This window comes from Ceratotherium simum, chromosome 11 (genome assembly GCF_057802395.1).
Source record: "Ceratotherium simum simum isolate JZ-2026a chromosome 11, ASM5780239v1, whole genome shotgun sequence".
Taxonomy (NCBI): domain Eukaryota; kingdom Metazoa; phylum Chordata; class Mammalia; order Perissodactyla; family Rhinocerotidae; genus Ceratotherium; species Ceratotherium simum.
The window spans coordinates 29395240-29408929 of NC_141910.1; the positions used below are offsets into that span (position 1 = coordinate 29395240).

The window sequence follows — 13690 nt, forward strand, 5'->3', positions numbered from 1 at the left end:
ACAGTGAATGAACAGAGCAGGAGTCCTTAGAAGGTAAAGCTAACATGTTGACATGGACATGCACAAGTAGAAACCTAGGTGTCCCCATAGTTGCTTTAGACAGTGATCTTCAACAGGGGTATGAGGACCTCTCAGGCCATGTGATGACTTTCTAAGGGGCAAACGAGCACTGATGATTTTAATGGAATCTGTTTCCAGACCTTCAGCTACTGTACATGCTCTTTCTTAAACTGACCAGCCTGAGAACACACTTGTGGAGAAGTGTAGGTTTTCCTTGCCCCCCGTCCCCTTTCACAATCCTTTCCTCCCACTTTAGGAAGCCATTCCTCTTGTCCATCTGGAATCTTACTATGGTGTATTACCCTGGAATGTCGAAACTTCCAAAGACGCCAAAACAAAGGGACAATTCAAAATACAAGTGTGGATGGTGAAAGTGAACAACTCCAACGACTGGGTAAGAAATCCTTTTGCAAGTCAAATGATTTCCAATTTCTTGCTTTTAACAAAATTAAAGAGCAATTTAATTGAATTGTCAGCTGATAGATCATTACACTACTTTTTGTGTGATACATCAAAATCAAAGAGTTTAAAGAATTCAATAATGGAGGAGTTTAAAGAATTCAATAATGTTGCTATGATAAAACTGCTTCCATTCTCAGGTATTTATTCATGTGAATAAGCTTTCCTAGTGCTTATATATATTAAAAAATGAAAAATGGGAGTAGACAATGCTAAACTCTGTCACATTCTAGCAATAAGTAATATATATGCATATATATCTGATCTCATTTAAAAAATTCGATCTCAAAAGTATTTTTCAAATAAAATTTTTTTATGTTTAATAACTTTATCAGAATCTGTACTATATTTAGGTTGACTTAGTCAGCTGTGTACTACTAATAGTTGTAATAATCATTCAATCTAGAAAAAAATTGTTAACTCTTACAGCAGCACTGTCCAACAGAAATATTATGCAAGACACATACATAATTTAAAATTTTCTAATTGACATTTAAAAAAAATAAATAGATGTAACTTATTTTAAGAACATTTAACCTAATATGTCTAAAATATTATCATGTCTACAAGTAATCAATACAATGTCTACATGTAAAACATTTTAATGAGATATATTCTTTTTTGCATGCTAAGTCTTCAAAATCTGGTGTGCATTTTAAACATACAGCACAATTCAATTCAGATTAGCTATATTGCAAGTGCTCAGTGCTACAAGTGGCTACCATCCCAGACAGCACGGTATATGTCTTATGGTCACAGAGAATTAAATTTAAACTGAACTTATAGACATTTCTTTTCCCTTACAGAAGGTAAGATTGGGTGATCAATAAAAGACTTTCAAGTATAAAAAATATTACATTAGGGTAAAATTTTGTGGGAGAAGTAGAATGGAAATACAAGTTCAAGGAGAAATATGAATGATGTAAAATTTCTTACTTTTATAGAAGCACTTGTTCATGTATTTTTTGTGTGTGTGTGAGGAAGGTTAGCCCTGAGCTAACATCTGTTGCCAATCCTCTTCTTTTTGCTGAGGAAGACTGGCCTGAGCTAACACCCGTGCCCATCTTCCTCTACTTTATAAGTGGGGCGCCTGCCACACCATGGCTTGATAAGCGGTGCATAGGTCCGTGCCCGGGATCTGAACCTGTGAACCTCGCACGGCCAAAGTGGAGTGTGCAAACTTAACCATTACGCCACTGGGCCAGCCCCAAGTGTATTTCTTAAATTGATGATGGGGGGAATCAAATATCTATGGCACTTAGGTTCCATTGGATTCATTTAAATGAACGATATGACTATTTATAAAACACTAGATATTATATTCTTCACAATCATTTACACTTTTGTTGAAAAATTTTAGATGTCAACTTAAAGTGTGGAAGGTTGTATATATAATTTTCAAAATTCAAAATTATTTTAGGCACATGTGAACAAAAATTTTTGAAGAAAACATTGTCCCAGGTAGAGCCAGCAAAATAGAGCAGGAATTATGGAGATAAAGGAAGTAGAGACAGTGGAGAGAATGAAGTGAAATAGCAGTGAGCCACAGTCACATGCATCATGAAAGTACGTAACACATAAAAATCTAGATACACACATTGTGATGCCACAGCACATCAGCTGAGAAAAGTGTACAGAGAATAATGGTTAAAATATTAACCACAGGTAAGTGCCAACTGGAGAGAACAGCCAGCCTGGTGATAAGGCTGGTGACAGGCCACCCACCACCCACAGGTAAGTGCCAACTGGAGAGAACAGCCAGCCTGGTGATAAGGCTGGTGACAGGCCACCCACCCGTGTATGAACTGGAGTTTCAAGCTGTCCTCAGGAGCCTTTTCTCGTTTGAGGAAGGGCACTGCGTGGTTTTTCTCTTTACTTTGTTGCTTTAGCTGAGGTAGATCTTCTTTGTAAACCTTAAAGGATAACAGAAATATTTAGTTAAGACTCTTTTCTTCAAGTTTTAAAAACATGAATATCTTAGCATTCTCAGGAAATCTTTAATTGCAGGAAATCAGGTTTTTGAGAACATAAGAAGCTAAAAATGGTCACAAGAGACAAAAAAGGTCACTATATAATGACAAAGGGGTCAAAGTTCATTAAGAAGATACAACAATTGTAAATATTTATGCACTCAACATCAGAGCACCTCAATACATAAAGCACATAATAATAGAACTAAAAGGAGAAATAAACTTCAATACAATAATACTTGAGGACTGTAATACCCCACTCTCAACAATGGACAGATCATTCAGAGAATCAATAAGGAAATAGCAAATTTGAACAACACCATAGACCAAATGACCTAACAGACATATATATAACACTCCATCCAATAGCAGCAGAATTCACTTTCTTCTAAAGTGCACATGGAACATTTTCCAGGATAGATCATACGTTAGGCCACTAAACAAGCCTTCTATTAAGAAGATAAATTGTATCAAGTATCCTTTCCAAACACTATGGTATGAAACTAGTAATCAGTAACAGAAGGAAAGCTGGAAAATTCACAAATATGTAGAAATTAACACACTGCTGAACAGCCAATGGATCAAAGAAGAAATCAAAAGGGAAATCAAAAAATATCTTGAGACAAATGAAAATGGAAACATAACATACCCAAACTTATGGGATGCAGAAAAAGCAGTCCTAAGAGGAAAGAAAGTTTGTAGCCATAAATGCATACATTAAGAAAAGAGGCAGGTCTCAAATAAACAACCTAATATTACACCTCGAGGAAACAGAAAAAGAAGAACAAATTCAGCCCAAAGTTAGCAGAGGAAATAATAAAGATTAGAGCAGAAATAAATGAAATAGAAACTAGGAATAAGAAATAGCAAAACTAAGAGTTCGTTCTTTGAAAAGATAAACAAAATTGAGAACATAGACATGAGATCAAATTTTACTTTCTTCTAATGAAAAAAAGTAACAGGAAATATCTTTTAAGTCATTGGGATTTAAAATAATTCTTTTTTTCTTATTTTGCTATTATGTTTCTTAAGTAATTTATATGCAGAAACTATGATATTAAATTTTCTGATAAATAAGAAAGGAAATTATTAAAGTTATCAATAAAATATAAACAAAACATTGTTATAATTTCTTCTAAGGCAAGAGATCTCTTGATGATTCTGATATTTGCACAATATGGACCTCATGAGTCATGGGGATCAGGCTTTGGAATTATTTTCCTTTCATGGCCTCATGCATCTTGACAGATCAGACTCTGAGATAGAAAGGAAAGCTCTTGATCTAACCTAGGACCTGAAATGTGCTGCTGAGAGAATATTTGCTACAATTTAATTGAAATGTACCTAAAAATCAATCTTTTGTCTACCATGTATTTATGCCCTACTACCAAGAGACATCAATTTAACACAGAAAATGAAATACAATCTATTAATATCTTCTCATCTTCATAAAGGAAAGTTTTCATTTGATCAAACTATATTACTAAAAAAAGATCATGAAATATTATTATAACAAAGTCTCTGTTTAGGATTTGACCAAAAATCTTTTTTACAAAAGGAAGTCAGAAGATACCTCATCACTGTTTTGTCTATTAGAGATGTAATGAACTAAGCTTTTAAAATCTAAAGATAATTATTCATCTGACTTGATGATGTTTTTATCAGCTCATCAACTATTAGAGCACTGAATTCTAGTCTTGGCATTTCTACTGCTTATTTGAACAAGTCTCATAACCTCTGTGGGCCTCAAATTCCCATGTGGAACAGAATAAAAATCCCTGCTCAGAAATATTGTGAACATAAATCAAATAATATAGGTGAAAGCTTTGGAAAGCATGATGTCGGGGAGAATACGTAAATCCTAGGCAAGGATTTCAATACGGTCCTGCCTTTTCATTCTTTTACTAGCATCATTTTATTAAATAAAAACTTCCCCACTAAAGAAAATTACTTTTCTTTTTTTCCTAGATTTTATGTTCATTTTGCTTAAATTCCATTTCCCCTTGATACCAGGGTATAATATTGTTTAGTGTTTATGTGATATTTTCACATTAATAATTTCCTTTCAAACCCCTATCTTTATTTAGTAGTTTTACTGCATTATATCAATATACAGTCAAACTGATTTCGTTGTGAAGTTGACCCAAACCATCAGTTGGATTGCCTTTGTACTAATCTAACTTTTCAAACACTGAATCAATGAGTGATGATTATGAGCTGAAAAAAAAAAATGTCATCCGAAAAGCAGTAAATTCAGTGCAAGCAGTAAAGTCAGTGCCTGCATGGAGGCAAAGTCAAGTAGTACATAAAACATGCACTTTGGAAAGAAGCCCAGATCCACATTTGTATCCTAATACTACAGGGGATATGGACGTGGGCAAATTATTAAACCTCTCAAGGTTATTGTGGGGTTGGATTTGGTGGATATAAAGCGCAGGCTCTGGCCCCACAGAGACACTCGATACACAGCAGCTGCCACAGGCCTATGTACTGAATCTCCAGGGGTAACATTGACAGTTGCTGTGTCTGAAATCTTATTCACTCCATGTTCATGTACAGAGTCTGCTTCACATACCTTTGTTAAATAAGAAGAAAGAAAATAGAACCCCTACGGATATCACCATAAAAAAGCGCTACGTGTCCAGATTCCTCTGAAGGATTGCTCTCTTTAATACTCACTGTTTAAGTGCGAAAATGAAATGTGTACTTTCAAAACAGTAGGATCCAATTTGGATGTAATCGCCCAACTTTTCTATTAGAGATGATTTCTGACTGGAGAGACAATGTGCATTGTATTTGGGCTTTTACTTTAATTAAAGGATAATGGTCTCCATAAATTAAGAGGGAAACCTGAATATTAGCTCACTTGCAAACTACCATGGCATCAAGGCAACCTATTCTGTAAAGAAAACACGTGCTTTAACGATCTGCTAAGAGAATGAAAAATCCTGTAGCTTACTTGCATATTGTTCTGCAAAAAAATATTTTAAAGTTTTGGTGCAAGGGAGGCAGAAAACCCTGACGCTCACGGGGTTAGTTTTGAAACTGTGCTACTACTTTCCACTCAAAAAACATGTTAACAATGTGATCAGGTAAATGCCTTATTTTTAACTTGTATCTAAAGACGAGAAGTAGGCAGTTTTCCTTATTCTTGTCTTGCTTCTCCTCTGCCTAAGTACCAGCCATTTTTAGTGCACTGTCCAAATCCAATGAGATCAAGATTCTGGGTTATGAGGCCTCTGCATCGCTCCCTGCTTACTGACCTGGCGATCATAATTGATTTGAGTTTCTTGCTCAATATCAGAGTCCAACTCTGGCACATCGGATAAATCTGAATCAGATTCTTCACTGCAGGAATCAGTGCCACCTTCTGCAGAAACACAACCCACAAGAAACAAGCAAAAATTCTGAGACTCTAAACAGCTAAAAATTTTATTTAAAATATTTTCTTTCTTCTATCCTATCAAAGTAAATAAAAAATAACTACACCAATAGTTTTCATTTAATGTAGATTCTTAAAACATCTTTTTTTTCTTTCCTCTTTTGGTTAAGTTCAGCATATCCCTCACCCTCTTTCAGGAGTTTTAACAGATGAGGACAACTTCCCCCCTAGCAGACTGAACTCATTTCCACATTTCTATTAGATAATAGATCTTTGGGTTTTAAATCTTGCTTTGAAAAGGGTAAAAAAAAAAAAAAAAAAAAGGCAGATTTTACCAAAGAGAAGGCTGGGGCACAAAGAAATCCAACCACTTACTTAGAAAAGATCCTCTTTAGTCTCTCAATTTGCCCACCAAGTGTTGGTAATTGCCATGGTCAACACCTCTGCAGAACCCCTCCCAATAAAACCATTTCCTCACATAGTTTTTCATTTTATTACCTGATCATTCCTGCTGACGTGACAGTAAATTAAAAAAATACATGTGCATTGAACTGGAACACACTGGCCCCAATTGTGGACTATTCTTTTTTTTTTTTTTTTTTTTTAAAGATTTTATTTATTTATTTTTTCCCCCCAAAGCCCCAGTAGATAGTTGTATGTCATAGCTGCACATCCTTCTAGTTGCTGTATGTGGGACTCAGCCTCAGGATGGACGGAGAAGTGGTGCCTCGGTGCGCGCCCGGGATCCGAACCCGGGCCACCAGCATCGGAGCGCGTGCACTTAACCACCAAGCCACGGGGCCGGCCTGGACTATTCTTTGAACCCCATTCTAGAAGCAACTTCTATTCTAAAGGTTACCCTGTCACCCGCAGCCTGACCGAGCAGACCCACCGCCTGTTACAGTCATCCTGAAATGTATGGCTCATGTCGTCTTCAAAGGTTAATTCTTCACGTAAACCTTAGACTTTCAACTTGCATTAGGCATGAGCAAAATCCTTTGAAGGAAATTATCCAACTGACCCATATTCATCTCAAAAGTTTTTTCTGTTCTTTTTTTTTTAATTCAAAAATTTACTATAGCAACGAATTTTTCAAAATTGCTTTAACTCTTTACATCCAAATGAGACGTTAGAACATTCTTTGAAATTTTTACTGAAAAACAAACAGATGTTGAAAAATTATTACTAGTTTTACCGTGGGGTGCAGTTTCCAGCAGGCCGTTGCTGACACCTTCTGGAATAAATCTCCACTGGAAAACCGAGTGGTCAGCCCCTCCTGTGCTTAATACCCACTGAAAGTCATGAGACCAGCGGACGTTTGTAACATGTGCAGAATGGCCCACATACTTTCTAAATTTGGCTCCTGAAAAGATATTTTTGAGGAGGAGATTAGTTATGCAAAAAATAGAATTTATTGGTCAAAAAATTATATTCCTATTTATGTTGAGGAGTAAAATCTTTTTTTTTTTTTTTAAAGATTTTATTTTTCCCCCCCCAAAGCCCCAGTAGATAGTTGTATGTCATAGCTGTACATCCTTCTAGTTGCTGTATGTGGGACGCAGCCTCAGCATGGCCGGACAAGCGGTGCGTTGGTGCACGCCCGGGATCCGAACCCGGGCCGCCAGCAGCGGAGCGCACGCACTTAACCGCTAAGCCACGGGGCCGGCCCTGAGGAGTAAAATCTTTAAATATATTAGAAAACAATTTTCAGTCTTACTTATCATAACAAATACGCAAATGTTCTGAAAGGTATCTCAATTATTCCAGTACGAATTAAGCTAAAAATGAGTCTTGAAATCTAAGCCCTGTGGCTAAAGACACATCTGAACCTGTTCCAAATAACGTCTACTGCTTCACTGATTCTGAAAATAAATGCTAAAGAATGACTATCTTACACTTTTTTTTAATCTATTTTTTTTTATAAATTTTTTTTTTTTATAACTTTATTTATTTATTTTTCCCCCAAAGCCCCAGTAGATAGCTGCATGTCATAGTTGCACATCCTTCCAGTTGCTGTATGTGGGACGCGGCCTCAGCATGGCCGGAGAAGCGGTGCCTCGGTACGCGCCCGGGAGCCGAACCCGGGCCGCCAGCAGCAGAGCGCGAGTACTCAACCGCCAAGCCACGGGGCCGGCCCTTACACATTCTTATTTAAGTACAAGATAAAACAAGTAGTCTTTTGCAATTGGAAAGAAGAAAATAACTTTGTGGAAAAAAAGTCAAATTATTGTTTGGGGTCATGTAGATGCAGAGTTGGGAGAATGAAATTTTTTTCTCTTAAATTGATTGCTTTACTCAGTAAACCACCTCCCCAGGTACCGAAAGTGATAGAAAAGTTTTTTGAACTTATATTTGTGGTTGAACTACCACAGTCAAGTCTCCAGTGTCTGGTCAGGGCACAGCAGCATAAAGGCACTCATGGAAATAAGCAGGGTCTGTCTTATCACATGGAGGCCTAGTACCCCCAAGACTGTGGGAGATTTCAGGGGGCCAACAAGCACCCCCTCCCTCTTTCAGAAACACCTCTACCTATTACAGTCCCTCTAACTGATCTCTTTAATGGGGGAAAAGGCCATCTGCTCAACTATCGTGTTTAAAACGTAAAAACCCATTGGAAAGGTAGTGATTTAAATTTACCTGAAGGTTAAAATGACTACTACATGTCCCTTTCCTGGGAGCATGTTCTGACCAGGTGAGGTCCTATTATATCAAGGCCTCCAAAAAAGACTAGGGGCATGCTGCAGAGGGGAAAGGAAGGCCTTGGGTCTCAAAAGCAACCTTGCCTGTTTCAAAGAGTTGCATACATCAGTTTTGGTAATTTAATAAAGTCAAACAGATTCCAACTAAGGTCAGTTGGAAATGCTGGCTGATAATTCAATAACTGGGAAGCAAAGTATATTCTTTCCCTCTCTCTATAGATCTTGTTGGGCTATCCTTTGCTGCCTGACCTTTTACACCCTCCTCAGACATCATTTAACCTGTCTCTTTCTAGTGGTTTAAAATTATGTCCACAATTCTAAAAAAGTTGAACTCATAGAAACAGACAGATTTGTGGTTACTAGGGACTTGGGGGTGGGGGAAATGGGGAGATGTTGGCCAAAGGGTACACTTTCAGTTATAAGATGAATAAGTTCTGGGGATCTAATGCACAGCATGGTGACTATAGTTAACAATACTGTACTGTATACTTGAAATTTGATGAGAATAGATCTTAAACGTTCTCACCACACACACAAAAAAATTAAAAAGTAACTAAGTGAGGTGATGGATGTGCTAACTAACCTTAAAGTAGTAATCATATCATAACATATACATATATGAAATCATTACATTGTACACCTTAAATTTACACGTTATTTGTCAATTATGTATCAATAAAGCCAGAAAAAAGAAGAAAAAAAATATGTGCACAAATTCTTTGATACAAATCAAAATGAATAGAATATGGCAAAAGTGAAGATGTGTGGCATTCAAGAGGAGGTTATATCTCCTTGCTCTTTCTTGGATCTCTGGATACCACGTGGTAAGGACACTCAAGCAGCCTATGGAAAGGCTCACACGGCAAGGAACTGAGGCCTCCCACCAAGAGCCACGTGAGTGAGCCATCTTGGAAGTGGATTTTCTGGCCTCAGGCTAGCCTTCAGATGACCACAACCTCATGACAGACCTTGAGCTAGAATCACCCAACTAAGCTCCTCCTGAATCCCTGACCCCCAGAAACTGTGAGATAATAAATGTTTATTGATTTAAGCTGCTAAATTTGGGAGGGAGGGAATTTATTATATAGCAATAGATAACTAACACACCCTTGGTTGGCTGGAACTAGAACCTGTAAAAGCATCAGTGTCATTAATATTTAGGCCCTACCTCTCTGATCTTTTCTGCTGTCCTCTCTCTTACTCACTCACTCTGTTCTAGGCACGCTGGCCTCTTTGCTGTTCCTCAGGCATGCCTGGTACCCTTCTGCCTCTTGGCCTTTGCACTTGCTGTTCCCTCTGTCTGGAATGCTCTTTCCCTGGATATCTGAATGGCTGGTTCCCTCACCTCCTTCAAGTTTTTAGACAAATGAAACCATATCAGTGAGCTTCTTTGACCACCCTATTTAAAATAGCAACACTATGCTGCTCCACCTGAGCACTCTCTACTCCCATTGTTCGCTTTATTTTTCTTCATAGCATTTCTCTCCATCAGACATGTTTATATTTTCTTGTTTATTGACTATGTCCCCTCAGTAGAACAAAAGCTCCACGGAGGGAGGGATTTGTGCTTGTTATATTCATTGACATATCTCCAGCCTCTAACAAATATTTATTGAATAAGTGAAGGTCACATCCATCTCTTCCAAGGCTTTCCTTAGGACTTTACAAGGCCTCCCTTTGTTCTCTGAACCACAACGAAGGCTCAAGTCCTCCGCCATCATCTCCTCTCTATTGACCCTTTCTCCCACGGCTTTAAATACTGTTGATGTGCCCTCAACTACCAAATGTTCATCTCCAGCCCTGAACTCTCCCTGGAGTGCGACAGCCCGTGTGCCATGTCCACTTGATGTCTAATAGGTGCCTCAAACTTATCATGGACAAAACAGATTGAGGAGTTCCCCTTCCCCTCCTACCTTCTTACCCCCGTAAAACACACACACACAGAGACAAAACCTTTTCCTTTCTCATTCTCCCATCTCTCTAAATGGTGCCACCATCCACCCATTGCTCAAGCCCAAAACTTAGGAGTCATCCTCAATTCCTCTCTTTCCCACTATTCCCACATCTGATCCATCAGCAAGACCCCCTCAGCTCTACCTTGACACTGGTTTCTAATCTCAATCACCTCTCTTCGCATCTGTTCCTAACACCCTTGTCCATGCTGCATCATTTTTCACCTGGACTCTTGCAATAAACTCTCTACTTGAAGCCTCCCCTTCCCTAATCCATCCCACACAATATCAAAGTGGTCTCTTAAAAACTTAAATTGGTCATGTCACTCCTCCATTTTAAACCCCCAATAGTTTTCCATTGCCCTTAGAATAAGACCCAAATTTCTGACAGTGGCTACCAGGCCCTTCATGACGTGGTCCCCACCATCCTCTGCAGCCCCGTAGTACACAACTCTCCCCTCATTCACCACGCTCTAGGCACACGGACCTTTCTGTTCCTGCACTGCATCAAGCTCATCCAAGCTCTACTGAAGGCCAACACTTCTCCCTCCAAGGTCCAGGGTTTCTGCAACTCAAGTCTTATATCACCAAGTCATTTGTCATGGGAGATAGTTGTTCAAGGACTGTGTGTGTGTGTGTGCGCGTGCATGTGTGTGTGTGTGTGAAGGATTAATGGGATGGCATCATACAAGTAAAACATGGAGATCCTCAGCCTTGAGCCTCCTCTCGGAGCAGGGCTGAGTGCCAAGAGTGTTAGGATAGCAAACGTCAATGAGCAAAGCTTTGGATTTTACCTCACGTCAGTGTCTGTGGGGGTGATGATCAAACAGAATGTAGTCTAAGTGACATCAGGGAAAATTATCGGAATTGATTCTAATTATTTTAAGATTTGAAAACTGTCAAAAGGAAATGAGAAAAACAAATTGGTTTGTATATAAAAATAATACCAATTGTAGTCATTTTTGTTAACTGCAGAACACTTATGTCTAATTACTGTGTGACAGAATACTACACACATATAATCGTAAATGTGTCAATTAACTTGATTGTGAGTTTTATTTAATCACAATGGAAAACTACAATGTTTGCTCAGTCTCCACACTTTCTCAAGTCATCAGCCCCTGCTCATGTTTGGCTGTTTACAGGCTCAAAAGTTGGGGAAATACTTGTCACTGGTACCTTGGGTACCAGTGTTGATTATTCCCATCAACAACATTCTGTTATATACTTCCCCACGAGTAGTTTTGCCACAAAAAGGCCACAAAAGCCTGAATGTCTTTGAGGCAAATTGTAAGATTTATAAACCATGTGTCATGAAAAGTAGAACAAGCCAATTTGCTATGAGGACATGAATACTTTTGTAGATTGCTGAGGGGGATTTGATTACTCTCACCATAGTGTCACTCTGGCTGTCAACCTCTCTCCTTGTTCATCCAGATGTCTCTTGTGTGCCATCATCCTCAGGGTTGTTTTACATATAAGGATGTCCCATTTTGACAGACAGCACTACTCACTGCCTCCTCCCATTCTAATAAACAAACCAAAGATCAATGTTTCCAGTGCTATATTCCAGACCCAAGTCTACCCTACGAGGCTTGGTGATACATAGGAAATACCAACTCTCATTGAGTTAACTTTATTCCCAAGTCCTGACACTGAGACCACTACTACTGCTTCTGACCCCAGTGATGTTTCTTCTGAATTCCCAGATACCTTCTGGTTACCTAACTTACCTTCTGCAAGTACATTACTCAATCTAACAAGATATGCCCTCAAAAGACCCATTAGGGAGAGAGAGAAGAGTTTGAATTAGGCACTTTGACAATTTTGTGCCTTGAGCATTTTAAACTGATGGCCATTTTATCAAGTGTAAGTGATGGTGGTTTTGCTACGCATTTTATGTTCAATTTTGTACCATACTTGTCACTGCTTCAAAACTGCCAGTTAGCTGAAAATGACTTTCTGATTACATTTTTCAATCCCTTTCCTTGTTTAATCTAAAAATCATTCAGGTGAAAGAGTTTTCAGGCAACAGCATGTCCCTACTGATTACTTTTCTAAAATCAGATATTCAGGGTGCAAGTGGGCAGTCTCAGAAAAGCCTGTGTATGGGCTTTGCTTAAACTTTTGAGGGAAGAAGAGGATAGAGTCATTACATGGTTAATTCAGTCACATTGTACAAAGCCTAAAGGTGCCACAAGAATTGAAGTGATAAGATTTTAACAACAATAAAACAAACAAAATAATACAATGTGAAGGCAGAGAGGGTTGTTTTTAATCAAACTTCTCTCTCAAAAATTTCACCAGTTATGTAAATCTGGTTTGCAAAATTAGTGCTATGACAAGAGGTCCACAAACTGTATTGTCACCAAAACCATCACTTTCAGATTTTATTTTAAATAGATCTAAAAGGATTTTCTTTGCTTTCCATGTATAAGCACAATTAGCTGTGAAGCATAAAAGAATTTTAATTACATATTTTAATGTAATACATATAATTGAAATTATGATTATTTATTTACATAAATAAAAATAAAATATGACATTTAAAATGTGAAACATGAAGCTTACGAATCACAAAAAGGTGAGTAATAACTTGTTAACAAATTCTGTCTTACATTTGCAAAATCTCATATTTTAGAATGTCAAAAGTAAATGACATCAACAACACGTTCTACTTAACAGTATTAAAGAGTTAAAATGAATATAAAGATAAAGTGAATAGTCTGCAGGAAAAGACACCAAGAAAATAAGCCTTAATTATGCTGCATATACATTCCAGATTAAATCTTTTTTCAGTGAAACATCTCTTTTGGCCTTACCTTTCTTGAGACAAGGAAATTTAAACAATTTCACCAGTCCAAAATCATCTCCAGACACCAGCACTGAGCTGTTGTAATTTGCATCCACTGAGTTGATGTCAATGACATCAGTGTATTTTGGCCAAATTCCACTCACTTCTGGACCTTTCACACATGTCCATGAGGCCCAGGGAATCCCTTTGATTTCTTCTTTACTTGTTAAAGGCTTCCCAGCTGAAAAAAGTCAATAAATTTAAATATAATACTATGTTTAAATAAAAAGCATATCCTAGTTTACTTTATTCATTCTTCTTATAGACGTATAAAATCTTTGTTTTAAAACATCTATAAATCAAGGGAACTATAG

General features: G+C 37.8%; 1 protein-coding gene across 6 annotated transcripts in view; it reads right to left on the minus strand.

Moving 5' to 3' along the window:
* Nucleotides 1-13690, minus strand: part of EML6 (EMAP like 6) — a 267083-nt gene that overhangs the window by 97116 nt on the left and 156277 nt on the right. For all 6 annotated transcript variants that reach the window (XM_087436765.1, XM_087436763.1, XM_087436761.1 and 3 more), the window contains 4 exons: nucleotides 13345-13557; nucleotides 7067-7234; nucleotides 5753-5859; nucleotides 2314-2432 (listed from right to left, as the gene is read on the minus strand). In XM_087436765.1, the coding sequence (XP_087292891.1) occupies nucleotides 2314-2432; nucleotides 5753-5859; nucleotides 7067-7234; nucleotides 13345-13557 (607 nt within the window). The remainder of the gene's footprint in view (nucleotides 1-2313; nucleotides 2433-5752; nucleotides 5860-7066; nucleotides 7235-13344; nucleotides 13558-13690) is intronic.